Consider the following 25,952-nt stretch of genomic DNA (forward strand, 5'->3'; position numbering starts at 1 on the left):
GGTGCTGAGTCAGCAGACGATGCGCACGTGTGTGGGCTGCTGGCTTCGGATATCGTCAGTGAGAACTTTCATTTCGGGCGCGCGCTGGCGAGAGCGAGAGGCTACCGTCCGACGACAAGCAGCATCATCCCCGTCGCCCCGTGCATGATCAGCCCTCCCCGTCCCCGGTCAAAAACGTTCCTCACGACGCCAGCGCCCGCTCTTCCCTCTTCTGTCGCTCCGCATCGTCGTTTCATCTCCTCCCTCTCCTCCACTCGCCCGCATCCGTCCTTTCCCTCCGGCCTCTGTCTGTCCAACCCAGTATATGAGTCCCTCCTCGCCAGAATCCTCCCGCTCCCAGCGACTCTCCCCGACAGGCCCAGCCACTCCCCCCGGGCCCTCCTCCTCGCGTACCCCTAAGGAGCGCATCTTCCATCTCGGCGCAAAGCCCCGTCGCACCCTCTCCTCCAAGGTCCACAGCCAGGCCTCATGGCGCAATGATAGCGAGACAGAGTCCAGCGGGTCTGGCACTGAGACAAAGCACTCCCCTCCGTCCCCCAGCCCTCGCAAGCGGCCCATGCGCAGAACCTCAGACCGCGGCAGGGCTTTGACCCTCCCTACCAACCGTATGTCCAGTTCCGATCCTTTGCTCTCCATGACTTCCCCTTTGTCTGCGCGGCCCCTGACCCGCCGCTCCCCGTCGCCGTCCTCGAGCTCTTCGCCGAGCTCGGGCCCGGAGATGCTACCCTCGACGTCCGCCTCAGGGATCGGACGCAAGGTCGCCGCATCTCTGAACCTCTTCAAGGAGTCTACTGGCACGCCTTCGATCGAGGACATGGACGCCTTCGAGCGCGTCCGCCCCGGCTCGCCCGTCTCAAAACGCAAGCCAAGCTCGGGGCACCTCATCGGGGACATGACGGAGGCCCAGTTCGAGTTCGTCAAGCGTTCCGACTGGCCGGACCGCGAGATGAGTGCGCTCCGCCGAGAAAAGAGCGTCACCGGTCTGTCGATGGAGAGGGTTAAGACTCGAGACAGCGTGAGTTCTACGTCTAGTACTCGCGATGCGGACGCCCGCCGCCCGAAGCGGCGGCAGCCATCGATGCGCGATACGGTCCTCAATGACCTCATGCAATGGCGGAATACCGTTGCAGAGGATATTGCTCGAGGACGCCCGCGAGATCGACCTGTGTGGCATGACGAACCGCCAGAGGACGCCACCATCGGCTCTCCCGGCACGGACTCGTCCTTGTCCTCCTCCCTCACTTACCATCACGCCCACTCTCCGGAGCTTCCCCATCCGCACTCCCCAGCCGCTGGACCCCGTTCTGCCAGCCGTTCGTTACCCATCTCCCTGGATGTCCAGGCGCCCTCGCCACGCCCGTTGAGCGTCCATCTCGTCTCTATTCCCGCGCACGTCGCATCACGAGATCGGTCACGCTCGCCCACCGCTGAGCAGGACAGGATACCTGTTTCGGACCGACCGCCCCCTCCGACCGTCGCTTCGGATGTCCCCTCATATTCACCCTGGTCCACTGACGAAGAGAGCACATGGGACACGGCTTCGTTCACCACCGCATCCACGACGGAGGCTTCATCTCCGTTCCCATTGTCGCCGTCGCGGACGAGTCCGCAACCACAGCCATTTGTCCGGCATGCGAGCGACGAGGACGAGGAACAACATCAGCGCGCTCTCCTTTCGCCGTATGACGATATGGAGCTCAGCGCGGATGCCGAAGCCGACCCGGACGACGTTGCGTTGAGCTTTCCGCAGGAGAGTTTGCCGCATATACCGCTGCGGCCGTTTCGCAACCAGGTCGGTGGTCATAGCGCGATCTACAAGTTCACCAGGCGCGCAGTGTGTAAGGTTCGTGCAAATTGTCTTGTCTCACGTTCATGGAATGAAGGGTCTAATGTTTCCGTTGCTTTAGCCGCTCGTGTCCCGCGAGAACCTGTTCTACGAGGCTGTGGAGCGAGAGGCGCCGCCGTTGTTGGATTTCATCCCGCGATACCTAGGCGTGATGCTTGTCAGCTACCGACGCGTACCACGCGCGTCCAACGGATTGTCTGTGTCGAGTACGCACGATCAGCACGAGCACAGACGACCGCCACTCCATAAGGCAGCGTCGGAGGTCTCCAGGTCGTGCGCACCCCCGCAGCCGTCTTCTGCACATGGCGAGGGCGACACCGACGTCAGCGAGGCGGAGCTGCCAGAGGTTGCGCTGGATTACAACCAACATATCGTCCCGCAGTGGCTTCTCCGCGCCGGGCGCAGTCGTGCCATGTCGCAATCCGCGGCGTCCTCGTTCCCGCGCCCCGTCGTCAACCAACGACTACGTGCGTCGCATCTAGGTGGATACACCGCGTCGAGTCCAGATCTAGCGTCGGGGGTATCGCCGTGGTCCAAGCCTGGTCCAAGCTCATTAGGGCGGACGAGGAGCATACAGGCGTACTCATCGAATGCGCCGACGCCGATGAACTCGCCGCAGTTGCAGAACAGCGCGATGCCGAACCGCTCGATCGCTGCGCAAGCGTTGTCGCCTCGTGCCTCGTATGCGAACTACACGAACGGCTTCTATGGTGGGACAGGTTCGACTGTGGTAAACACCAGGTTCAAGGACCACGTGTTCAGTACGCTGTTACGACGGATAACGAGGCATACGCGCCGTGCAGACGACGACGGCGAGCTTGCGGACGCCGAGGCTGAGGATGTGTCAAGTTCGCTGTGTGGCAGCATAGGCAAAGGCAGGCGCAAGAAGCGCCTGAGTGCTGTCGATCGGCTGCGTTACGAGGAAGGTAGCCTTCTCGGGCAACCGCTCCGACGTGTCCAGAGCGAGGACAGACTGGCAAGGCATGGCAGGACCGATCCAAACGGACTTGGACAGAGCGGAGGCTCGCCAGAGATGTTCCCGTTCGAATACGACCAGCAGGGCGAGGACAACGACGGCCGACTGCCTACGTTCCGGGACCATGGCCACGTCGAGGCACCGTTGTTCGCCGCGCGATCCCGCCACGAGTCGTCGAGCACCCTCCGACCCTCCGACCCGCTCAGCCGCCTCGAACCGCATATGCCGACTGCGCACCGGGCAAGCCCGGACGGTCGGGGGCGCGATCCGTCGGTGACGCGCCAGAACCACTTCATCTTGATGGAGGACTTGACGGGACGGCTGAAACATTCGTGTGTGCTCGACCTCAAGATGGGGACGCGGCAGTACGGGATGGACGCAACCCCAGCCAAGAAGAAGAGCCAGCGCAAGAAGTGCGACCGCACGACGAGCAGGGCGCTGGGCGTGCGTGTTTGCGGCATGCAGGTGAGCGTCGCGTCTTGTTCCCAAAGCCCCATATACCCTAGTGTACTACGATATTGGCTTGTCGTACGTGTTGTGCTCCGCGATCATCTTCGCATGTCAGCCGTAGTGTATCGCTCGATCCCGCGATCAAGCTCCGCCCCGCTATCTGGTTTTCAATTTCACGTCGCTGGGTGTGGGGTGCGACCTGATGCTGACGATCCGTTGCGTTGTCTGAAGGTATGGAACCACGTCACGCAATCGTATGTGACACAGGACAAGTACAAGGGTCGCGAGGTCCGCCCGGATGACTTCCCAGGTGTCGTGGCGTCGTTCCTCCACGACGGCGAGCGCCTTCTCGTCTATCAGATCCCCGTCATCCTGCGCAAATTGTACGCCCTCGCACGGATCATCTATCGTCTCAAAGGCTACCGGTTCTACGGCTGCAGCCTACTCCTGATATACGACGGCGACGGCGACGTGCAGGAGGCGTTCCGCGCGTCGATGCTCGAGAACCCCTCTGCGCGCACGAAGCGCGGCGAGTCGCTCGAGCGCCGCTTGAGGCGCGCATCCGAAAAGAAACCCGGCCAGCCGCCCTTGCGCCGCTCGCATAGCGAAGACATCCTCCTCGGGCCCGTCGCCGAGCGCAGCAGTCGGCGCCGTAAACGTGGCGAGATGCAGATCCGCCTCGTCGACTTCGCGCACACGACGACTGGCCGCGACTGGTTGCCATACCCTCCTGGTGGATTGTTCGACAAGGGCGCCGAGGAGGTGACCAGCGGGAAGGGCTACCAGGCGGACGTCGACCCGGAGACTGGCCTGCTGTATGCGCGGTTCCCTCCTCACTATCCTGACCAGCCGGACCGCGGGTTCCTCTTCGGCTTGATGAACCTTGCGGACACGCTGGAGAGGATATGGAACGAGGAGCGGTTACGCCGTATCAAGGATGCGCGGGACCAGAACGCCACTGTCGATTACCAGCTCCCGCCGCTCTGTACGGACGGCAAGGAGGTCTTCACGGAGATCTTCGGCAACGCGGAGGCGGACGGGGAGCTCGATCTCGGTATGATTTCTACATGATTCGGCCTATTTTGCTTGAGGGCGGAAATGCTTTGTCTCTCGTTGGCACTATTCTCTTTCTGTCTGCATCATGTCTGTCTACTCTCACCTCTATCATCATCACTGCATGTCTGTCTCTTATCCTGTCTGTCGTCTTGTTGCACATATCACTCCACGAACACTAGACCTATCTAGCATTCGCCATGTAGCATACAGTGCATAATGACCATTATTTCATTCTGCTCGCCCGAAATACAATCTTGTGATAGATGTGCGATCTACGTGCAAGGGATAACGCAAGCCACTCGGTTGCGACAACGCTCCGTGCCAATCGAATGTAGACGGTTGTGTGCAAACATCCCTCCGATGTGTCACGTTCGAACATGCTCGTGGAAAGACTAGCGAACACTCAGTGCTAATCTGAAAGCACGGCAAGGACAGCTGTGGCTCGGACCCGCTTCAGCTCATCTACAACAGCGGTCGAGGGTTGCTCAGCTTCATCTGCCGTGGCTTCTGCTCCCTCTGTCTCAGCGGCAGGCTTGTTTGTATCTTCTGCAAGCACGTCTCTGCATGTCTTAGCGAGAGCCTACATTGGGACGACGTTGTAAGCCCATCAAGTTTCAGATATGTTGTGTTACATACCTCTCGTGCGCCGCCCTGTATGCCTGCTAAATATCGCGTCAATAAGGGCATATGAGCATCTGGTATCTGCGTGACGATCAGGACGAGTGAATCTGATGGTGTTCGCTGAGACGCACAGCTTGTTGGGACCATAGATTGCGGACGAGCCAATTTTGCCGGGCTTTGTGGAATTTCCAGGAGCCAGGATCATCAAATTGATTGAATGCATACTGCAAGGCTATATTCAATCATGAGTCTATGAACGGTACAGTACATATGTCACCAAGAGAGACTCACCTCGGGATGCCTGCTCACTTAGGCTCTCGTCCTCCGCAGGATTGGGGAGGTCTGTCTTTCCGCGTTTTCGTTTCTTTTTCTTCGGTGCGTCCGGAGGAGCATCGCCAGTCTCGACCGCAGCGGCACCGCCATCTACCTGAACATCGCGCTTCCGCTTTTTCTCCTTCCTCTTCTTCGTCACTTCGGATGTAGATGCATCGGCGTCCACCTCCACCTCATCGGTCTCCTTCTTTTTGCGCGACTTCTTCTTGACTTCACTGCCATTGTCGTCTTTGTGCTTGCTCTTCTTGTCCTTTGGCCGCTCTGCAGTTGCATCGGCGGCACCGTCGGCGCCCGCCTCTTCCCCTACGACTGCACCTATAGCAATGGCCTCGTCGCTGCCCTCCTCTGCATGTCTCCGTTTCTTCTTCCTCTTCTGACCATCCTCGCTGGATGCGTCGCGAGACGTAGCGACAAGCACGTCGTTTCGATTCGTCTGGTCAGAAGGAGTATGCGCGGATAGTTCCTCATCTGCTGTGGCTTTGGATTTGCTTTTCTTTTTCTTCTTACCCTCGGAGGGTACAGAAGAGCTGCTCGCTACCGGCTTTCCGTCATGACGCTCGCTCTCCTTGGGGTCTGACGCGTCGACCGGAGCCGCGTCTCTTGACTTCGACTTTTTGGCCTTTCTGGCTGGCTTTCCTGGGGAGTCTGCGAGGGACATTGGGAGCGGGACGCGGTGGAGATCGACGCGAGATTCAGGTGCGCGGTGCACGCGGGGGAGCGCTGCCTCGTGTTACATAAGCGGCGCTGGTCAGAGTCGATCGCAGGCGCCCGTCGGTGAGCGGTCGTGTAAGCCAGTCTCCGCCAACTAATAACCACACCACGCTCTCTCCCCTCCCCCACGTCTCTCCCGTTCTGCCGCCATGGGTCTCTCCTTCTCCTCTCTCTTCTCGTCGCTCGCCTCTCTCGTTCGCTGGAGCAAAGAACAGGATGTCCGGATATTGATGCTCGGTCTTGACTCTGCGGGCAAGGTGCGTCCAGGTACTACATGACCACCCCAGGCGAGTGCTCACTTGCGACCTGGGCTAGACCACGATCTTGTACAGGCTACAGGTACGCTGGATACTGCGCAGTAGTTGCGTATGTACTGAACAAGTCGCATGGTAGATTGGGGAGGTGGTCTCTACAATACCAAGTACGTCGCGTTTCCTCGGCTTCCGCGTACGCTAGCGCTGACGCGGGCCTCTGCATAGCCATTGGTTTCAATGTGGAGACAGTACAGGTTTGTCATGCTCCCAAGGAGTAAAGTCTTCCTGCCCACTGACCCCCGATCCAGTACAAGAACATCAAGTTTCAAGTATGGGATCTCGGCGGCCAGTCGAGCATACGGTACGCTTACCGAGACATATATGCTCCAGTGTCCTCACCCGTTGCAGGCCATATTGGAGATGTTACTTCCCCAACACCGCAGCCATCATTTACGTCATCGACTCTGCTGACACTGAGCGGCTGAAGACATCACGATCCGAGCTGCTCACAATGCTCTCAGAGGAGGAGCTCGCCGGAGTACCGCTGCTCGTATTCTGCAATAAGCAGGACGTAGATGGAGCGCTGAAGCCGGGGCAGGTCAGCGAGGAGCTTGGTCTTGCTGGTGGCGAGAAGGAGCGGCAATGGAGTGTGCGGGGGAGCTCTGCGATCAAGGGCGAGGGACTCGAGGAGGGGCTGGATTGGTGCGTCTATCTTGTGAAATGAAGCGGTCTCGCGCGGGGCTGATATCTCGCACAGGCTGGTCAACGCGATACAGAAAAAGTAGACGGATTGCGTACTGCATTGCAGGTCTTGGGGTGACGGACCACCGTCTCGTCGTTGCTCTTGCATGGACATTATCTATCGCGCAACCATACCCATTTGTATAGCATATTAATTGGTTTCATATCGTATCGCGCGGCGGCGGGCCGCTAACTCAGCGTCATTCTCTCTCGACTACTTCGTAAGGATCAAAGTGTTCCTGAACCTCAAAGCAATCACAGATTGGGTCCAATATACAGCTGTTTTATGTACAGGTAAAGATTCTGTCTTCACGACTCTAGTTCTACTCGTCCATAGCCCAGCTCCAATGCCACCGCATCTCCTCACTATCCCGCAAACAGTGTCTGTGCACACCCACGTCTGGTCTCCAAACCCTTACTGTTGCGTCGTCGGCGCACGTCGCCAGCATTCCTTCCGCCCAATCCAGCGCACCCACCTCGCCCTTTTGCCCTCTCAGCATCACAGCCTGCGCGAGTTCCCTGCTCGCCCACCCCGTAGAGCTCCTCCCTACATCAAACAGAAACACTTGACCATACGCCGTGCTCCCGCTCGCAAGCCACTGCCCGCACGGCGAGAGCGCCGCGTGGGTATAGAACGAGTTTGTCTGCATCTGCATGTGTGTGTACGCGAATGGATCCGCGTGGTCTGGCGAGAGGTACCCTGAGAGTGGCTCCAGCGAGGGCAGTGCGAAGGTGTGTATGCGCGAGTCGGTCCCGAGGGCGAACAGGTGCCCTGCCGAGGGGCCTGTGCCTGGGATGAGCGTTGTGATCCCCCGTGCGCGCCGAGAGCCTTGGAAGGTTGTTGGATCGGCGGAGGTCAGGACTGGCCTGGGTACGGCTTTGGATTTGGCTGTCTTCTTGGAGGTGGGCAGGCGGAGGTCCCATTGGCGCAGGACGCTATATTCGAACTGTCAGCCAGCCGAGGGATGATCATTGTAAGGAACGCACCCATCGTAGGAACCGCTGCTGACCAGGGTGTGAGGGCACCCTGGAATATAGGCAAGGCTGGTGATGCTCCGCATGGCCGCGGCAAGCATCCCCTTGCCCTTCCTACCTCTTGGTTTTGAAGGCTTGCCATCTTCGTGTGCTCCTGGTATGCTGAGGACCGGTTGGAGCGCCTCGCTCTCTTCCGCTTCGTAGCCTGCCCCACTACGCGTCATCCTGCGCGTACTGGTGCGCCTCTCACCAACCCGTAGATCCCACACACAGATCCCGCCATCACGCCCACCCGTGCAGAGCACCTCGCCGTCATACGCAGGGTTCCACGCGACGCACTTGACCGTGCCTGTGTGTCCGTGGAGTACGTGCAGAATACTATCCTCCGGGGACACGTCCGGCGCGAGCGTAGAGATGCGCACGGAGTGGTCACCTGACGCGGTTGCGAGGAGCTTGTCGGAGGGCGACCACTTGATGTCAAAGACGCCGTTGGCGTGCGGGGTGAGGACGGTGCGCGGGGGCTCGCACTCCCAGTCGCGCCGAGTACGGGTGTTCACGACGTGAATAGAGCCTTGCTCGGTGGCAATGGCGAGGAGAGGAGTCTGACCAGATTTCGCAGCTGTAAGAAGTTAGTGGGAGTGAATTGAGAACATGAGCAGACGGACGAACAGTGTGAGTAAGCGCAAGCGTATGGGAGTGTATTGTATGAGGTTTCGTCCACAGAGTGACAGTTGTATACGTCGGATTTATGTGAAGAGACAAAAGACTGGAGTACGGAGCGCGACAATGCTGTTGGATTGTACTAAGGTGCCGTCCTTCAGCAAGTCGTGTACCGACTCACGTGTATTGTGTCGCAAGGCCCAAGACGAGGTAGCCATCATAGCAGCATCGCGCATACCAAAGACGGTATGCTTCCGCTTCCGCGCCCGAAGAGCCCACTCGTCCACCATATCCACATCAGAATCACTGTCTGACGAGGCGTCCTCCTCCGCATATGATTCCGTGCCAGATAGCTTGACGCGTTTCTTTTCGCGGTCGTCAATACCGCCCGATGCGCGTTTTCCTGTGGTCGGCTGAGTGAAGAGGCTAGGGACATCTTCAAATTGTGTGTTGGTTGTGTTTGTGAAGGCCGGACGGGTAGGAGAATCCGGCGGAGAGGCCATCGTGGCTACGGACGAGCGTCGACGGCGTGGCAGAAGAATGGCTCTAGACGCCCATTAACCGCGTCTGTTGAATGAGGGCGCGCTACACGTGATCGCGACGCGCAGGAGGGATCTCGATGGGAATCTCGATCCGGTCGACATCCTTGCGTCAACAAAATACAGTACAGCTTGAATACGGCCGTGTATCTTCTCTCCGTCCGCCCCTCCTGTCCACCATGTCCCTCCGTGTAGCATTCACCTCGCGTAGACTCGCCTCGCGCGCAATGTTGCGCTCGATGGCGACTGCGGTCCCTGTGAACCGCCAGAAGCTCAAGATCGGCCTCATCCCTGCAGATGGTATTGGCCAGGAAGTCATCCCGGCCGCACGCGCTGCCATCGAAGCATTGGGCTCTGAGATTCCCAAGCCCGAGTTTGTTGACCTGGCGGCAGGGTTTGAGCTATTTTCTGCCTCGGGAGAGGCCTTGCCGGAGGAGACGGTCCAGTACGTCCTCGGAGTGCTATGACTCATGTAGCTTCTGCTAATGAAGCTCAGGGCACTCAAAGACTGTGATTGCGCCCTGTTCGGCGCTGTCAGGTGTGTAATAGTGCGTGTGCTGCGCAGGCGTATCGTCGCTGAATGTCAACGCCCTAGCTCCCCCGTGAACAAAGTAGCAGGCTACTCTTCGCCTATTGTCGCACTGCGTAAGCGGTTAGACCTCTACGCGAACGTCCGACCAGTCATCTCGGTATGTATTCTGGCAAAATGTGCCTATCATTCGCTGAAGCACGAAGCAGGTCGCTGCCAACCCCGAGGACAAGCCCGACATCGACCTCGTGGTCGTACGTGAGAACACTGAGTGTCTGGTGCGCCGTGGTACTGGTTTGGCTTCGACTGTGAACTGACGGTCTTCCCATCGCTTCTAGTACGTGAAGCAAGAGACGATGAGCATCGGTGAGCACGGTAAGGAGGCTCGCGCGACGCGTCTCATCACGGAGCGTGCATCCCACCGTATCGGCAAAATGGCATTCGAGATCGCACTCGGTCGCCCGCGCAAGGTATGTTATGCGCTTGTCATCCTGTCTGGCATAGTGCGAATCTCAGCCTCGCCATTAGCAAGTGACAGTTATCCACAAGTCCAACGTCCTCTCCGTCACGGATGGTCTCTTCCGAGACACCGTTCGCGCCGTGCCTCGTGTAGTTGGAGACGGTAGGTACGACAGTGTCAAGATCGAGGAGCAGATTGTAGACAGCGCTGTGTACCGGTTGTTCCGGGAACCTCAGTAAGACCTATCGCCGACTTCCTTGTTGCCCACGTTGCTTACCGAATCGCGTTCCTCAGGATCTACGACGTCATGGTCGCGCCGAACCTCTACGGCGACATCATCTCGTGCGTGTCTCCATCTCAATTATCACCCTGCTTGCCTCATATGAATGGTGGGAAACAGGGATGCCGCTGCAGCCCTCGTTGGCTCGCTTGGTCTTGTGCCCTCCGTCAACGCAGGTGACAACTTTGTCATGGGCGAACCGTACGTCATACATCATTGACCCAATCTCCTCGAGGATACACTAACACCGACCTACCACAGCGTCCACGGCTCGGCACCCGACATTGCCGGGCGCGGTATCGCCAACCCTCTCGCGTCCATCCGTAGCGCAGCGCTCATGCTCCGCCACCTCGGGTACGCGGCAGCCGCAGACAAGATGGACAAGGCGGTCGACCAGGTCATCCGCGAGGGTCAGGTGTTGACGCCAGACCTGGGCGGGAAGAGCAAGACGACCGAGGTCCTCGACGCAGTGCTCAAGCGGTTGTGAGCCGGGGTCTGCTCAGGCTATCCCTAGGTGTGTAAGCGTGATCTAATGAGACAGAAAGATGTGGCTAGTTTGCAGTGTATCAAAAGTATGCTAGTACATATATCAAGCAAGCGTGTTACATGTCGCGGTAGATGTGATGAGTCTATTGTAGTGTGGTGAGTCCTACATAGGATGGCAGGGTAATTGTACCGCGGTCTGTCACGGATATCTGTGCTCATGCTCGGTCTTGATTCGCTTCGCGGTGCCTGCATACCGTCAGATCAGGGAAGCAGCGGCGATAGACGAAACACACCTTCGTCTTCATCCCTCTTCACGCGTTTGAAGGACGGGACTGAAGGATGGAAACAAGTCAACCGACGCCCGATTCGTCTATAGCCTGACTTACGTTTACTGCGCTGCCTCGGGTCTTGCGTGCGCACGTCCTCTGGAGGACGTGCGGACGCAGGTGGAGGTATCCTGTGGTCTTGCGGCTCAGGCTTCACCCGGACCGCAGCAGGTTCAGTGGCTTCCGACTACATGAATACACTTGACACTGAAGACAGAACACCACACGTACGACGCGATGGAGGAGGTAACCTCATTTCTTGGGGTTCTGGCTTCACTCGCATGTTCTGTGCCGCGAGCCTTGGGGCATGACTAACGCCCTGCGCGGTCTGGAACGGTGTTGGGGGTAGCGCGTCCTCTTGAGGCTCCGGCTTGACGCGTACGCCTATTCACATTACTTGAGACAGATGCGGTAGAGGTTATAGTGAAAGAAGCTCACCGGGTGTTAGCGTCCATGTCCCCGAGCGCGCGCGTTCTGGTGAGGTGCTCGTAGCCAACGTATCAGAGCGTGCGCGATCTGTGGGCGGAGTAAGTTGCGTCTGGATAGGTGTCCTTGATGGCCCCGGCTCAACCTGGCCTATATAGATGTAAGACAAGCACTGGCGTATGCGTGGATAAGTCGTTCTCGCCTTGCGCTGCGCGCGTTCGTTCCAATCGCTGGAATGCAGCCAAGAACTCCTGTGATGGCTGAGGCTCCCCGGTCGGGGACGGCTCGCGCTTCGCACTTGACTCTAGTATCCCACATAGTACGCTACATATCTGATCAACTGGAGCTACCCACCTTGACCGGCGCGTGTGCGTTCCAGGCGATTGAAGGCCGCAAGAAACGCTTCGGAAGGTTGCGGTTCTGGGGCATGGTCAGTTTGCCTACGTCAGGACCAAACATTGGGCGTATACCTGCTCTAGGTTCAGGATGTTCTTGTTTCACTATCACCTCGGAAGGCTCAGCCTTCACGAGGATTGGATCGTTCGATGGTTCTTGTTTGACGAGTCGGAGTGCTGCATCCTCTGTAAAACATGTGTCAGACGATTGTGAGGCATAAAAAGTGGAGCGAATTCACCTTCTTCGTAAGGGTCTCGCTTATCTACAAAGAATTGCCCTGCAATGAGAGGTGGTGGCGAGAGTGAGTAGATATTGAAAGACAGAAGGTAATGAACCCAAAGATCTGACCTGGCAACGGTACACCTATCGTTGGCTTTACATCTTGCTCTTCTGGCTCGTGCAATTCTTCGTCCAGTTGCGCATTCCGAGCATCAGCCAGGTGCGCAGGTGCTTCGTATGGCTCGAACAAAATTGGTTCTGGCTATGACGGTAATACTCAGCTGCTGCCTCGCCTCGGATAGAAAAGAGAATTCAAGTTACAGGTGGAGGAGTTGGCGTACGCTCCCGAGTCCGGGGGAGTGGCAATGCCAGACTTGCGCAGTTCCTTCCCCGAACTGTCGCCCAATGCGGGTGGGGATACGGAAACTTGACAGGAAACTTATTCGGGTCATTAGGGCCGCCACCGGTGGGCCATGCTTCTTCCCAGCCATCTTGTTCTTCGTCAGCAAACGAGCCTCATAAGCGCAGATATTCCGAGCGAGGGGCGACATACGACTCTCAGGGCGGCCATGGTTTCGGTAGTTGTACTCGAAGACGTATGAGACGCGATCTTTATCTCGCTCCTGCCCCCACTTGAGCACCTCACGCCAGACATGGACACCGAGAATTGGTGTCACGTCGTATTCCTCTGGTAGTTGCACAATGACTTCATCTTTCTATGGGCGGCGAGATAAAGTCTGAAGTGTCAGCGCCTCTGAGAGGACCATTCACAAAACGCCGCGTAGCTCCTACCGTATGGACAAAATAGATCGACGTAGGGTCTGCCTTCTTGCCGGTCATGTAGTAGACCCATCCACTGAGCCAGTCCCAGTACGCCTGGTCCCGCGCCTTGCCCGTTCTGTGTCCCGGGAATGGATCTTCGACGACCACATATTTACACTCCGGGTCGTCGGTATACGGCGGGCCCTTCTTGGCCATGGCAGGGGATCTAGCTATAATTCATTGATCGGAATCGTAAGGAGACGGACCACTCAGCATGATCTCAACGCACCTCTGGTACACGAACTCAGGAAACCTCAGGCTTCCTACCTAGCACTGATCGACGCAGTGTGATTGACCCTGCGTGAATCACAGGCAGCTGCAGTGCTCCGCCAGTCTCTGACTCTCCGGCGTAGAAGAGAAAGGATGGGCGTTGAGTACATGCGAACAATCGGCGGCATGACCTCTGGGCAGCCTGGAGGCATGAGGCACGGAGAAGTGATCGCAGAAGCGGGGAAACAGCGGCAACCCCCGCTCTGCCTCCGCATTCATGCATCATGCTTCACACTGATACAATGTCGTTGACAATGAACAGCGCAAGGGTAACATATTGCAATTAGGGGAACATAGTACAACAGGTGAATGTGTGTGTCCGAACGCAAAAGCCCAATCTACATCTAGAGTACACACTTAAATAGCCCAGCAAAAGATAGTAGGTAGGTATGATCCGTGCAAGAGTGTGTATATAGTCGCCGCGTCCCAATGATGTACGTGCGGTCTACTGTCGTAATGTGTGTCGTGATTATGCCTTCAGCGAACGGTCTAACTCCTTGACGAGCAGGTCGTTGACGGCTTTCGGGTTATCCAGGTAGACTGCAAAGACGACGGACTGTGAGCCGGAAGTGCGGACTGCGGGGCACTATGATACTTACCATGATGGCCTGCATGAGGGATAATATACATCTTGCCGTCGCCGTTACCTGCCTGGCGCAGTCTCTCAACGGCTTCTGAACCACCCTCAGGGTCCATCCAATCGTGTTCGCCATCTGTGTCGAACCACCGATCAACATCCCTGGAAAGCGCAACGAAGTTGCCGGTACTCACAAACGAAGGTGATCGGCACCTTCAAGGCGTGGATCCGATCTACGAGTGGTCTCCTCGCGTGGGCGCCGGGGGCGAGCAGATGAGAGACACAGTACTCTCCCGAACCCTTCGCGAGGACAAGATTTACTATGTAGTCGTGCATCGCCCGAGTGTCGTCCTGACTCAGCCCGATGAATCGCCTGCTAGAGTACTTGCCCACGAGCATGGGTCCCCAGAACAGCGACGACCGGACGACTTGAAACGGACTCCAGCCCTCCTCCCAGAGGTATGTGAGGATCTTCCGCGACCGACTCTCCTTCTTCTGTACATCTTCCTGCCCACTCTTTATCCGCTCCAGCCTACCCTTCGTCGCCGCCTCAGCATGGTCGGCGCTTGACGCGCTCGTATCCTGCTCGTCCGTCACCTCGCGCGAGTACACAGTACTCTCCGGGTCGCGAGGCACGCCTGCAGGCGATAACAGGATGATCTTGCTAACACGAGTCGGGTACTTGAGCGCATAGGCGACGCTGAGGTAGCCGCCGAGCGAGTGCCCCACGAGCGTCATCCGCTCGAGCCCCATGCGCTCACGCCATTGCTCCAGGGAGTCTATGAAGAAACCCTCAGCCTCGTTCACCCTCCCGTCGATGTCGTCTCGCTTCGCCTTTACGGCGAACGGAACCCGCGCGGAGCGGCCCATGCCTAGCCAGTCGAGCGCGAACACAGACGTCCCGCGCCGTCCGGCCCACTGTCCCAGTGCGAGGAAGTTTTGGAAGAAGAACCCAAGTCCCGCTCCATAACCATGTAGCAGCACGACCGGCGAGCGGGAGGACGACGTCGCCTGTGAGGTCGGGGTCATGATGAAGGTATTAATGTAGTGCTTCGGGCTGTCGAGCTCAACGCGCTTGCTCTCTGCCACCACCTGGTAATTGCCGTCTGGCGTGGGCGGAGGTGAGCCGGCAGGGTGGAAGAAGGGCAGTTTCCTGGACTGCAATGAGCGAACGGCTTACACATCCGACATGGCGGACGCACCTGAGTAACCGCTCTTCCGCCGCCGCGCTCTCCTTTTCGCCAGCATACCACCTGCCATGGATGTAAGACCGGTGCAACCTATGTGTGATCCGATGGTGCTCACCAGCTTCTCATACTAGCTATGAAGGTAGATGGAATCTCTCGGGCGGGTGGCAGCGGCAGCACGCCGGGCAGTGATGTACCTGAGGTGGTGGCAGCCATGCTGGGTGGAAGCCGCAGTCTAGCGAGTCTGAGTGCAGAGGATATGGTTGCGAGGTAGACGGAGAGGAGAGAAGAGGTGGGAGGAGGGGAGCGGCGATGTCGGATTATAATGCGAGGGGACGCAGCCAGTGCCACATGCCGAACGGACTCGTCGACGGAGTAAGCTAGGCAGTGACGATGACATAAGCCGCATAACGCGTGTCCAGCCACCTCAACTCGGCGAACGGCAACATATGGCATTGCAGCCAATAGCCAGCCCGACTCCGCGGCGCACAACTGCGCCTCGCCTGTGCCTACGGGCGGATGAGGATAGCAGGACATGGTCGACGCATCGCACAATCTGAATGGTAGACTTCTTCCGCGGACATGCAATGATAGACCACCTTCCATTATCATCCCGCGTGTACGCAGGGTCATTACACCTGGTGCTAAGTTTGTCGGCAGCAGTAGCTCTAGCCCACCTGGCCAGAGTCGGACTAGCAGTGAGATACCCGTCTCTCATTCAAAGGTAGCCGCGTGTAAGGGGTGTAGTGTAGGAGCCCAGGGCTCGATGGAACAGCGGATGCACAGGACTGCAGCGGAAGACTGCGACCTACAACGACGGAAGCGTGTAAGAGCGCAGAACATACATTCACAGGAGGACATGCAACTCACCCAGACAGCACTACCGCCGTTTCATCTTCTTCGACCTCGTACCTCCGATCTTTATAGGCGTCTTGTCAATCACCTTGACCAGCCTGTGCTTCAACACCTGCCCCTCCGTCGACACTACAGCCTTCAGGCACGCATCCCGCCCCTGCCCTCTCCCATTCAAATACAACTGCCACTTCGGGTCCTTCTCCGTCTCCATGGCCTTCTCGAGCACCTTGAAGGCCGCCACGCAGGACTGGTAGCCAGCCTCGTAGCTCGACCGGTTCGCGCCCTTGAACCCCATCGCTCCACCGCTGTACGTCCGCAGGATATGCCCGCTCGGCCGGGTCGCAGACACGATCGTGTTCGACTTATTCGACTTGCAGTAGATAGCATAGACCGATTGTTGGAGCTTCCCCTGCGCTATCTCAGCACTTTTGGACTCGTTGACTTTTATAGGGTTGAGGGGGTATGCCTCGCCCTTGGGCGGCCCTGTGTCTTCCGGGTCCATAGTGATCGAGGGCTGGGGGAAGGACGAAGAGTCGTCCAAGGGCGGGTTCGTCGAGGGGGGCGGCGTCCCACTGAGGTCGTCGAAAAATGCGAGATTACTCGTGTCCGCTCGTGTAGCAAGGCCGGCGGCGCGGCAGGACTGGCGCAGAGGCCGCAGGGCAGCGACCCGCTGCCTGAGCAGAGACATGATGAGCGGAACGTCCACAGCGCGCGAATTTGCGAGGACCTCCGTATGGGCGCCTATCGCGCACGGCGCCTGCCATCCCGGCACCGCCGGTTTGCACCTTCACCTCCTCCGTCACCGTCCCCGCGCACACATCCAGCCATGGGCTCCGTGAGTACCAAATTCCACAGCAAAGACAGGGATGCTGATGGACGTCCGTGCAGTTGGCGAACGCTTTCTACAACTCCATCGTCAAGCGCAACAGTGAGTCGTCATTCCGTATTCCTCCGCGCTCCTCCCCTCCAACCCCTTCGTTTTCCACCAGGCGTGTTCGTGACGACCATATTCGCCGGAGCATTCGCGTTCGGCGTTGGCTTTGACACCGGCATCACGTCGTTCTGGGACACCTGGAACAAGGGGGTGCGTCGCAGCAATTCCCTCCTGGATGCCGTCGTACTGACATCCGCACAGAAGCAGTGGAAGGACATCCGTGACCGCTACATCCAGGATGAAGACTCATAGAGACTAGATGGAGCACATGTGCATTGCTATCACAGAGCCAAGTATAATGGACCCCTAAAACTCTTTGACCTGCCCGGTCGGTCACTAGTTTCTGCACCGTCCGTCCGAACTCGGCTCCTACCAGCCGGCATACAGTTTCAAGTTTCTCGTCCTTTGGACACTGGCAAAGTCCTGACGTAGCTGGCGTCGCACCAAGCAGCCAGGCTGACGACAAAATGATGTTACTGAAAATTGAGCACACAGTTCACACAAGGGAGATAGACGGAGGTCGCCAAATGACAAGGGCGACGACAATTCACTTTTGTTCACAACATCAGCGGTACACGTACGACAACACAGCGGCTGCTGATCTAATCAAGTGCAGGGTCGTTGACGAACCGACCCATCCGTCGACAAGAGTAATACACCACTGCGTTTAGGCAGAGACAGAAACCTCAGAAGCCGGGAGGAGCGCGTCCGCAGGCAACGCGAGGGGACGCATACCCGCGGCCATGTCTAGCTGCACCGTGGTCACACGAGGCTCAACGACCGGACCCAACAGGTCGTTGAACTTCTCGCGCGTCACCGCAACGGCCCTGGCATCCACGATGCGCTTCTGGCCCGCCCTCAAAAGCTTCGGCGCGGAGCCGTCGACCATACCCAGCTGCCCGTTCGTCCAGATCGGCTCGACGGGCTTCGCATCGGGCATGCCGACGCCCGCGCGCCCACCCTCCGCCTTCCAGACCGACGTGCGCTTGATGCCCAGCTCCGTGAACGTCTGGTCGACCGCCTTCGCGAGCCGCGCAATCTGGTCGATGTTGTGTCCGGGGGTAACCGTGAACCTGAGGCGCTCCTCGCCGCGCGCAACCGTCGGGTAGTTGATAGCCTGCACGTAGACGTTGTGCTTCTCCAGGAGCATGTCGGAGGCGAGACGCGCAAAGGTAGGATCACCGATGAGGACGGGGACGATGTGCGAAGGGCCGGGAACGACGGGGATGTCCAGAGACTCAAAGCGGGACTTCAGCTCGCGGACGTTGATCTGCATGAGCTGACGGTCGCCCAGGTACTCCTTTTGGTACGAGATGCTGGCGCGGGCGCCAGCCATGTTCGCAGGGGGCAGAGACGTGGTGAAGATGAACCCGGAAGCGTACGACCTGATCATGTCGACGAAGTCCGAGGAGCCCGCAATGTAACCACCAATGGCACCGTAGGCCTTGCCAAGGGTACCTGGCGAGGGCAAATCAATGAGAGCGCACGCATACAACACCGCAAAAACTACTTACCAGTAATGATGTCGATGCGGTCCATGACCGACCCCTTGACAGGCTCACGACTGTTGCCAGCACGCTGCTGCGCCTCGTAGTCAAGGTGCTCCGCGACGCCAGCGCCATGAGGTCCGTATAGGCCAACAGCGTGTACCTCGTCTAGGAACGTCAAGGCACCGTACTTCTTGGCCAAGTCGCATATCTGCGAGATGGGTCCAATGCTACCGCACATCGAGTAGACGCTCTCGAAGGCGATGATCTTGGGGGTCTCTTTCGGATACTGCGCGAGCTTGTACTCGAGGTCCTCGAGGTCATTGTGATTGAAGATGACGCGCTTCGTTCCCGAGTGTCGCATACCTTGAATCATGGAGGCATGGTTCATGGAGTCGGAGAAGTAGATACACCCGGGTAACTTTGAGCCGAGGGTGGCGAGGGTAGCATCGTTAGCGACGTAGCAGGAGGAGAACACCAGCGCAGCAGGCTTGCGGTGTAAGGCGGCGAGCTCTTCCTCGAGGGCAAGGTGCATGCCGGTGTTGCCCGCTATATTCCGAGTGCCTCCGGCCCCGTGGCCGTAGGTATCGAGCGTGCGACTGAGGACGCGAGGCATTGCGTCAGTATCGGCTAGAGCAGATCCGAGATTGACACATACTGCATCGTTTCGAGTACGATCGGGTTGTTACCCATCCCGAGGTAGTCGTTCGCACACCACACCTCGACCTCATCCTTCGGGTGACCGGTGTGCGCGATGGGGAACTTGTGCGCCATGCGGTTGATGTTGTTGAAGTAGCGGTAAGAAGCATCCTGATGTTTCTTCTCCAGCTCGTCTGCGTAGAACTTGTCGTAGTTAAAGCCGCCCGCGGCAGCGGCCTCCTTGCCTTTGCCCTGGGCAGCCTGAGCGGCGTGGAACGGGCAGCCGCTAGGGGCAGCGGATGTGGACGGCTTCGCGGCCGCCTTCGCCGCCTTGTGCTTCGCCGCCTTCGCAAGGTCTTCCGCCATGCGCGCAGCCGCAAGGGCCTTGGTTGCGTGCGGGCACATTTCGATGTTCGTGCCGGTGGGGATGGGGAAGACACCCTTCTCCTCGTGTATCTTCTGGATGTCCGCGCTGCCCGCGAAGCTAGCGTAGCCGGCGACCATCTGGCTGGAGCGGGTCTGCAAGGCGGGGCCCATGACGGGGCACTGGGTCGCACGCTCGGTAAGACGCGAGAGCGACGGGTAGCGGGGCGAAGAAGAGGTGCATAGGGTGCGGAGGGTGGAAGACTTGGTGCGGCCGAGGAAGGGGCAGGAGGACTTGAACTTCGCGAGGGACGAGAGCTTGTCCATGGCTGCGAAGGATGGGGAAGAGATGGGTCGGTGACGGGTAGCGACGGCTTCCTCTTATGGGACGAGGCGAGCGGGGCAGCCAATCACGGCGTGGCAATTAGCAGACGCCCGCCGAATCTTCGAATGGCAGTTCGGTGCACCCGGCGAGTCCCCTGTCGGACGTGGCTGTCGTCCCACCGGCACCACCGTCTCTCCCCGGGGCCTCCCCGCCACCCGCCGCTCGCCGTCGCCTGTCAGCTGGCCGCCTCAGTCCCTATGTTATGCCTCAGACACTGCATTCATCTACGCATTCTGCATCACATGTAGACAGCTCTCTATCACGTTCACCGCCAAGTCCACCTCCGTCCGCCCGATGTTCAGGCTGGGAACAAGTCGCACGGCATCGTTACCCGCAGTCAGCAGCAACACGCCCCGTTCCCTTGCCATCTGCACCACCTCCCCCGGCTGACTTGCGTCCTTGAAGCCGAGGCCCATGATCAGCCCGCGTCCCCGAACCCCCGGCTGCACCATACTCGGGAACCACCGCGGCAATTGAGCGAGACGCCCCGACAAATATGCACTCATCTCCATAGTGTTAGACACGAAGGAGCGCTCCGAGATGCGTGACAGGACGTGGAAGCCCAGCGCACACGCGAGCGGCGAGCCTCCGAACGTCGTCCCGTGCGAACCTGACAGTACCACCGCGGTCAGCCTTGCTGTACCGGACACCGTGACGCAGATGGAGATGCACTTACCAGCGGTCATTGTCTCCGCCACATCGTCGCGCATGAGAACCGCGCCAATTGGGTACCCATTTGCCAATGGCTTCGCCATCGTGACCACGTCCGGGTGTGCTTCGATCGGCATTGTAGAATGAGCCCATAGCGAACCTGTCCTATAGAGACCGCACTGGAGGTCATATCATCAAAGTCAGCGGACATATTTAGAGCCCGTAGTAGCCCGTAGCCTCCGAGTGTTGAGGGGAAGTCTCACACACAAAGACGACATGACAATTTGACTCACCTGGATCTCGTCATAAATGAGCACCGCGCCAACTTCGTCGCACTTCTTTCGAAGAGCCTGCAACCAAGCTACATCGGCGGCGTGGACACCCCCTTCTCCTTGGATCGGTTCCACAATGACCGCGCACGTCTTCTCGCTGAGCAACCTGTCCAGGTCTTCCAGAACGTTCAGCCTGCCGACCTTCACGCCAGGCAGCAGCGGCGCGAACGGCTTTTGGTACTTCGGGTTCGTCGTAACGCTCAGCGCGCCCATCGACCGACCATGGAACCCGCGTTCGAAGCAGACGATCTCGTGTTTGTCGCAGGCGGGGTCGTCCCACGACTTGCCCGTGGACGCGGCCCAGCGCGCCTTCCCCACCTTCCGCGCGACCTTCAGCGCACCCTCGTTCGCCTCGGTGCCGGAGTTGGAGAAGAACACCTTCGCGCCGCTGGTCGCACCTTGGGGTGGGTGCGTGGAGCCGGTCTCCCAGCCGAGGCCGCCCTCTTGCTGGGTGAGCTTCACGAGCAGCTCTGCGAGCTGGCCCGCCCATTTGTTGTGGTATACATTGCTCGCGTGTAAGAGCGTGCCCGCTTCCGACGCCATTACCTGTCAAAGACAAATGTTACAACATCAGTGACGCGCGGGACTAGACATGCACAGATTGAAGCCGCACATTGGCAACACCCATGTCCGAATGGCCCAGCGCGTTGACGGCGATACCAGCGCTGAAATCGAGGTAGCGACGACCCTCAGTGTCCCATATGTACGCCCCCTTCCCGTGTGACATGATGACAGGCGGCCGAGCATAAACAGGCAGGACATAGGCAGAAGAACGGTCGATCATGGCCTTGACACTGCGGGGAACGCTGGACGGGTCCTCAGGATGGGTCACCGCCGTGTACTTCGTAGACGGCACGTCAGGAATCGACGCCGCAGGATGAGGTGCATTCTACGAGGAGTCCAACACGCAGCGTCAGCTTCGTATAACGACCGAATGAAAGCAACTCACTTCAGGCAAAGACGAAGCATGCCTGACTGCACGCAACCCTTGAGTCTGTCGGGCGCTTACCCGCGTCGGGCAGCTAACAAGACTACGAGCCACACCAGAGCGCGACATAGCAGCTTTTGAGGGTGTACCTAGGTGCTTGGGGGAGGGAGGAGACGGTATGCCGGCTGTCCGCCGCGATATGAGGGCCCTGAGCGTCCGGAGTCATGACGGTGGCAGAGAAACATTCGCCCACACGTGATGCGCTATTACTGCAATTTGACAGTGCATTCGACAGACTCGGAACGTTCAGCATGTACTTATGAATACGGAGGTCTTACCGAAAGGTGCTACAGCAGATCGACGAGAACGGACATGACCTGGATTCGAGGCAATAGCTATAGTACAATAGGTGCTGCATAGACACAGTCGCCGTATCATATGGGCAATACTGGAGCAAGGCAAGCAAGAAGCACACATTCAATATTCAATCCCTGCTCCGACTCCGGCTGCCATTCGAGCTAACAGACATCGAAGATCCCGTCGAAGCCGAGCGCCCCCGTCCACGGCGCGGCGCACGTTCGGGCGGCGAGGGCGAGCGTGAGTCCCGGCCACCCCGGCCAGCACCGCGTGGCGGGGAACGCGAAGGCGTGCGCGAGGGCGAGCGGCCGCGGTCACGGCGATACCGCGGCGGAGGTGACTTTGGTGGGTACGGAGGGGGAGAGTCCGAGATGCCCCGCGCGCCACGCGAGGGAGGTTCAACTGAGCCTGAACGACGGTAGGGCGGCTGAGGCGACGGGGAGCGCGAGTCGAAGCGGCGGCGGACGCGGCGAGGCGGAGGTGAGGGAGAGCGTGTAGGAGGGCGACGCGTGCGAAGCGGAGGTGAGGGAGAGCGTGTAGGGGGGCGACGCGCGCGAGGCGGAGGGGAGGGTGAGCGCGAAGAGAAGCGGCGCGCAGCCCTGGGAGGCGGCGAAGGCGAGCGCGACGACGGTCGGCGGCCGCGAGGAGGCGGGGACAGGGAGGGTGAAGACGGGCGACGTCCACGAGGCGGTGGTGAAGGCGAGCGCGACACAGGCCGTCGGCGACGATCGTCGTAGTCTCTGTCACGAACGGCAGGATCCCGGCGGACTGGGCTCCGGCTGCGCCTGTCGCGGTACTCCCTGTCGCGAGGAGGCATTGGCGGCGGAGGCATTCGTTCCCTGCGATTCATCTCCTCTTCCCTCTCCTTCCTCCTCCTGTCCTCCTCCCTACGCCGCAGACGTTCTCGTTCTTTCCGCTCGGCCTCCCACTTCTCTTTCTGCAACCTCATCTTTTCGCGTTCCTCGTCCCTTTGCCTGTCCCTCTCCTCTCTCTCCGCCATCCTCCGCACCCTATTCTCCTCTTGCTTCTCCCTGTCAAACGCCTCTCCCTCCGTGTAATCCGAGCGAGTACCTAGAGCCCGTGCCATTTTGTTGAGCTCCTCCTTCTTTGCAGCGGCAATGGCATGCGTATCCGAGGGCTTCAGGCCTTTTGCATTCGAGGCCATCGCGTTGAGATTGGCAAGCAACTTCGTGCGCAGTTCGTCAACTTGTTTCTCGATTTCGTCTTCCTCGAGACTGCGAAGGAAGTAGTTGAGCGAAGACCAGCTTCACCGTGCAGTAAGCAACGACGCACCCTTTCTCCTCCAACTCCAGCTGCAGCTCCAAGCATTTTACCTCCACCTTGCGTTTCTTCTCGTGTTCCAGGATAGCAGCATCTGGTTCCCTGTGCTTTGGGGGTGCTATGTCCCATGCACTGGCACGGTCGGCTGCGCTCTGGTGGGCGCGCAAGGCGGACAAGTTGCGCACAACATAGCCATTTGTACCACTGTACAAACGCGGTCAGTTACGAAAACACATATCAGCCAAAGGGACTGACCTCCCGCGAGGAGTAGTGAGACCGATGCCGTTGTACATGTTGGGCGACGGGCGAGGAGATGGTCGTCGCAGTCACAGGTCGGATTGACGAAGAGTTGACGATGGCGCGCTACGTACTCGGCCACGTGGTTCAGATCAAACCAGTCCTTCCGCTTTCAGCGGCTCGCTCTTGCAGTGAGGCAGGGCCTGCGAGCTGCGAACAACCCCAACCTGAAGATGTCTTTCGACTACAGTTATCATCGCACAGCTAAGTAGCTCCAGACACAGCTATGATAGCTCCAGCATGGACTTCTAGTCTTCTACTCTAGGCTACAGGCGATCTATAAGTGAGCAGTCATAAGGATAGTACGGGTAATACACGGTGTACACAGTTCCTCTTGACCGATACTCAAGCTCATAGCTTGGGCTGCGTGGTATCGAAAATAGGATCTGACTTGAACTTCTCGTATGCGAGCCTCGCCAATGACTTCAGAGCTACTCGCTTGTCCGTCTCGATATCCTCGACGAGACCCTCTGAAGCAGCACATGTGTAAGCCTGTGTTTGCATGTGAACTCTAGGACTGACCTCGGGACGTGTAGTCCAGCTCAGGGCGGATGTATCCCAGTACCAGGGCCTTCATCTCGTGGCCATAGAAGTCGGAGTCGAAGTCATGCATGAGGTGAATTTCCTACGAGATGTTACTGAATACGCAGACGAATTCGAAGGTGCATCCCGACGTACCGCCGTCAACCGCTCGTTCTTGTAGAATGGATTCCATCCTAGACTCATGACCATAGGCATTACGCCGCGATCCTTCTCAGAGAGGACGAACTGTCCGTTCTTCTCTGGGGAAATCTGGGCGTAGCCATAATAAACTCCGGTCTGGGTCACGGAGCTCATGGGTGTGATAGACTCGTCAGGTAGGTTCGCTTGTAGAGTGCATGTAAGACACGAGGACTGCATGGTTAGGCTAGGCGTACCGGTAGGACAGCCCAGATCTTTGCCTCCCCGCCCGAAGCCATACTGCACTGTACCGGAGAGGACGATAGGGAAGGGCAGTTCTGGAGCATCTGGACCTGCGATGTCGGGGCGCGTCTGCCGGAACGTCTCCGTACGCATAGGAGCAGTGGGTCTCTCCTCCTTGATCACTGCTTGTGCAGCCACCTCTACCATGATGCGTGGTGCTTGTTATATGTATCGTAGACTGTCGAAGAGAGCGAACCGGGGTATCAGAGCAGGGTAGGGGGCGATGGAGGATATGCGGGCGGATAAGCCCTGGGAGTCAGACTTGGACTCGGACGCGCACCCGCGCTCCTTTGCTAGAACCTCCCACCAACCTCCCACCATGTCCCACTACCCTCCTCAGGCATATGGCGCATTCCAGCCACAGTACCCAGCGTATACTGGCCAAAATCATTACCCATCGCAGTATCCGACGCAGGCGACGCCGGCGGCCACATATCCTGCGTACCCTCCCAAGCCACCCTCTCCGCCGCCGGAGCCTCACTCTGCTCCTGCACTACCTGCTGTCAGCTCCGATCTCGCTTCTCATGCACTGAAGAGACTGGCCTCTGCTGAACTATCACGCGCCGGATTCGATTCTGCTGAATCAGTAGCCCTCCAAAGGCTGGAGCTGGAAGTCATTGCCTGTCCGTCTTGCTACGCTCATTTCCCGGATCCGTAACCTGATGTAAGGGTGCGTGAAGTCGTAGAAAGACTCTACAAGAGTGCACACGAATATGCGGACCTAGCCAATCGCGCCGGCCCAGTTGCGAAGGATGTTCTGTTAGCCACGGAGGAGTGGGGGTTGCAGACGAACGCTCTCCACCGGTTGGCGGTGAAATCAAAGAAGAGAGATCGTCGTACGTGTCTATCAATCGATTCTCACCGGGCTGAATCTGAGTACATCCATTCAAGGTGCGGCCTCAATGGAATTGCTACCGCCACCCTCTCGGTCGCCCTCACCAGAACTGCTGGCATCTGACGACGAAGACGCTGCACCCGTCATACCCGCTTCCCTCCGCCAACTACCGTGGAGTGACCGCTACCTACCCGCTCTACCTCCCAAACATACATATTTGAGGACACCTGTACGCGTCGTGCACTCTTGCATTACGATCATTTTCTTACCTTGCATATCAGGTCTCGCCACCCAAGAAGGCTGCTTTGCCTTCATTGGAGAAGAAACTCAAGAACGCAGGGCTGGTACAAGAATCCTTGAGGAACCTCTTGACAGCGACAGAAGACAACGCCGACAACGAGGATGGAGAGTTGCTTGGCCACATCGTGAACTGGGAGTCAACCACACATTCTCGCAAGCGATGGAAGTTGAGTGCATAGTAGAACTGCAGTCGTTCATGACACGA

The 25,952-nt window shown here is 58.5% G+C and overlaps 13 protein-coding genes across 13 annotated transcripts; 5 read left to right on the forward strand and 8 right to left on the reverse strand.

Annotated features, from left to right (window-relative positions):
- Positions 1 to 3: 3 nt before the first annotated feature.
- C8Q71DRAFT_730837 (SAICAR synthase-like protein) lies at positions 4 to 4,550 on the forward strand. Its single transcript, XM_047922132.1, has 3 exons — positions 4 to 1,843; positions 1,908 to 3,287; positions 3,504 to 4,550. The coding sequence occupies exons 1-3, from the start codon at positions 305 to 307 to the stop codon at positions 4,341 to 4,343; spliced, it is 3,759 nt and encodes a 1,252-aa protein (XP_047784797.1). The 5' UTR covers positions 4 to 304; the 3' UTR covers positions 4,344 to 4,550.
- On the reverse strand, positions 4,551 to 6,060 carry C8Q71DRAFT_730839 (uncharacterized protein). Its single transcript, XM_047922133.1, has 4 exons — positions 5,241 to 6,060; positions 5,081 to 5,181; positions 4,965 to 5,030; positions 4,551 to 4,908 (listed from the first exon to the last, which is right to left on the reverse strand). The coding sequence occupies exons 1-4, from the start codon at positions 5,938 to 5,940 to the stop codon at positions 4,738 to 4,740; spliced, it is 1,038 nt and encodes a 345-aa protein (XP_047784798.1). The 5' UTR covers positions 5,941 to 6,060; the 3' UTR covers positions 4,551 to 4,737.
- Positions 6,061 to 7,191, forward strand: C8Q71DRAFT_730840 (ADP-ribosylation factor family-domain-containing protein). Its single transcript, XM_047922134.1, has 7 exons — positions 6,061 to 6,250; positions 6,309 to 6,332; positions 6,387 to 6,414; positions 6,473 to 6,501; positions 6,556 to 6,608; positions 6,656 to 6,949; positions 7,005 to 7,191. Exons 1-7 carry the CDS (start codon positions 6,143 to 6,145, stop codon positions 7,030 to 7,032), a joined length of 564 nt encoding a protein of 187 aa, XP_047784799.1. The 5' UTR covers positions 6,061 to 6,142; the 3' UTR covers positions 7,033 to 7,191.
- A 120-nt stretch (positions 7,192 to 7,311) lies between these two features.
- On the reverse strand, positions 7,312 to 8,735 carry C8Q71DRAFT_697088 (WD40-repeat-containing domain protein; the record flags this gene model as incomplete). Its single annotated transcript, XM_047919945.1, has 3 exons — positions 7,312 to 7,924; positions 7,976 to 8,582; positions 8,633 to 8,735. Coding segments are annotated over 3 exons (1,323 nt in total), but the record flags the coding sequence as incomplete, so codon positions are not given.
- Positions 8,736 to 9,277: 542 nt separating this feature from the next.
- Positions 9,278 to 11,059, forward strand: C8Q71DRAFT_903114 (homoisocitrate dehydrogenase). Its single transcript, XM_047928809.1, has 9 exons — positions 9,278 to 9,607; positions 9,659 to 9,700; positions 9,758 to 9,851; positions 9,901 to 9,969; positions 10,030 to 10,161; positions 10,220 to 10,386; positions 10,446 to 10,493; positions 10,552 to 10,632; positions 10,693 to 11,059. The coding sequence occupies exons 1-9, from the start codon at positions 9,342 to 9,344 to the stop codon at positions 10,916 to 10,918; spliced, it is 1,125 nt and encodes a 374-aa protein (XP_047784801.1). The 5' UTR covers positions 9,278 to 9,341; the 3' UTR covers positions 10,919 to 11,059.
- On the reverse strand, positions 11,060 to 13,575 carry C8Q71DRAFT_730852 (uncharacterized protein). Its single transcript, XM_047922135.1, has 14 exons — positions 13,336 to 13,575; positions 13,077 to 13,276; positions 12,838 to 13,000; positions 12,606 to 12,775; positions 12,414 to 12,546; positions 12,304 to 12,342; positions 12,140 to 12,250; positions 12,024 to 12,089; positions 11,872 to 11,973; positions 11,682 to 11,819; positions 11,475 to 11,627; positions 11,304 to 11,423; positions 11,211 to 11,249; positions 11,060 to 11,163 (listed from the first exon to the last, which is right to left on the reverse strand). Exons 2-14 carry the CDS (start codon positions 13,260 to 13,262, stop codon positions 11,117 to 11,119), a joined length of 1,467 nt encoding a protein of 488 aa, XP_047784802.1. The 5' UTR covers positions 13,263 to 13,276; positions 13,336 to 13,575; the 3' UTR covers positions 11,060 to 11,116.
- A 270-nt stretch (positions 13,576 to 13,845) lies between these two features.
- C8Q71DRAFT_696508 (alpha/beta-hydrolase) lies at positions 13,846 to 15,356 on the reverse strand (the record flags this gene model as incomplete). Its single annotated transcript, XM_047919916.1, has 5 exons — positions 13,846 to 13,916; positions 13,976 to 14,089; positions 14,148 to 15,106; positions 15,156 to 15,206; positions 15,259 to 15,356. 5 exons carry the CDS (start codon positions 15,354 to 15,356, stop codon positions 13,846 to 13,848), a joined length of 1,293 nt encoding a protein of 430 aa, XP_047784803.1.
- A 367-nt stretch (positions 15,357 to 15,723) lies between these two features.
- Positions 15,724 to 16,725, reverse strand: C8Q71DRAFT_730860 (uncharacterized protein). The gene is made up of 2 exons (XM_047922136.1): positions 16,011 to 16,725; positions 15,724 to 15,948 (listed from the first exon to the last, which is right to left on the reverse strand). Exon 1 carries the CDS (start codon positions 16,681 to 16,683, stop codon positions 16,021 to 16,023), a length of 663 nt encoding a protein of 220 aa, XP_047784804.1. The 5' UTR covers positions 16,684 to 16,725; the 3' UTR covers positions 15,724 to 15,948; positions 16,011 to 16,020.
- Positions 16,726 to 17,435, forward strand: C8Q71DRAFT_730862 (ubiquinol-cytochrome C reductase; the record flags this gene model as incomplete). The annotated part of the gene is made up of 4 exons (XM_047922137.1): positions 16,726 to 16,830; positions 16,884 to 16,923; positions 16,985 to 17,079; positions 17,131 to 17,435. The coding sequence occupies 4 exons, from the start codon at positions 16,729 to 16,731 to the stop codon at positions 17,179 to 17,181; spliced, it is 288 nt and encodes a 95-aa protein (XP_047784805.1). The 3' UTR covers positions 17,182 to 17,435.
- Positions 17,389 to 19,967, reverse strand: C8Q71DRAFT_23709 (5-aminolevulinic acid synthase). The gene is made up of 3 exons (XM_047917203.1): positions 19,075 to 19,967; positions 18,444 to 19,015; positions 17,389 to 18,387 (listed from the first exon to the last, which is right to left on the reverse strand). The coding sequence occupies exons 1-3, from the start codon at positions 19,743 to 19,745 to the stop codon at positions 17,597 to 17,599; spliced, it is 2,034 nt and encodes a 677-aa protein (XP_047784806.1). The 5' UTR covers positions 19,746 to 19,967; the 3' UTR covers positions 17,389 to 17,596.
- C8Q71DRAFT_903120 (pyridoxal phosphate-dependent transferase) lies at positions 19,771 to 23,756 on the reverse strand. Its single transcript, XM_047928810.1, has 8 exons — positions 23,608 to 23,756; positions 23,365 to 23,556; positions 22,291 to 23,306; positions 21,736 to 21,761; positions 21,400 to 21,675; positions 20,748 to 21,332; positions 20,480 to 20,633; positions 19,771 to 20,413 (listed from the first exon to the last, which is right to left on the reverse strand). Exons 1-8 carry the CDS (start codon positions 23,643 to 23,645, stop codon positions 20,028 to 20,030), a joined length of 2,673 nt encoding a protein of 890 aa, XP_047784807.1. The 5' UTR covers positions 23,646 to 23,756; the 3' UTR covers positions 19,771 to 20,027.
- Positions 23,757 to 24,000: 244 nt separating this feature from the next.
- C8Q71DRAFT_793618 (riboflavin kinase) lies at positions 24,001 to 24,759 on the reverse strand (the record flags this gene model as incomplete). The annotated part of the gene is made up of 4 exons (XM_047925488.1): positions 24,001 to 24,119; positions 24,172 to 24,274; positions 24,328 to 24,515; positions 24,567 to 24,759. 4 exons carry the CDS (start codon positions 24,757 to 24,759, stop codon positions 24,001 to 24,003), a joined length of 603 nt encoding a protein of 200 aa, XP_047784808.1.
- A 172-nt stretch (positions 24,760 to 24,931) lies between these two features.
- Positions 24,932 to 25,926, forward strand: C8Q71DRAFT_697817 (uncharacterized protein; the record flags this gene model as incomplete). Its single annotated transcript, XM_047919989.1, has 4 exons — positions 24,932 to 25,235; positions 25,293 to 25,452; positions 25,490 to 25,676; positions 25,729 to 25,926. 4 exons carry the CDS (start codon positions 24,932 to 24,934, stop codon positions 25,924 to 25,926), a joined length of 849 nt encoding a protein of 282 aa, XP_047784809.1.
- Positions 25,927 to 25,952: the final 26 nt, after the last annotated feature.

The sequence above is a fragment of the Rhodofomes roseus genome (assembly GCF_022264815.1).
Source record: "Rhodofomes roseus strain CIRM-BRFM 1785 chromosome Unknown C8Q71scaffold_1, whole genome shotgun sequence".
NCBI lineage: Eukaryota > Fungi > Basidiomycota > Agaricomycetes > Polyporales > Fomitopsidaceae > Rhodofomes > Rhodofomes roseus.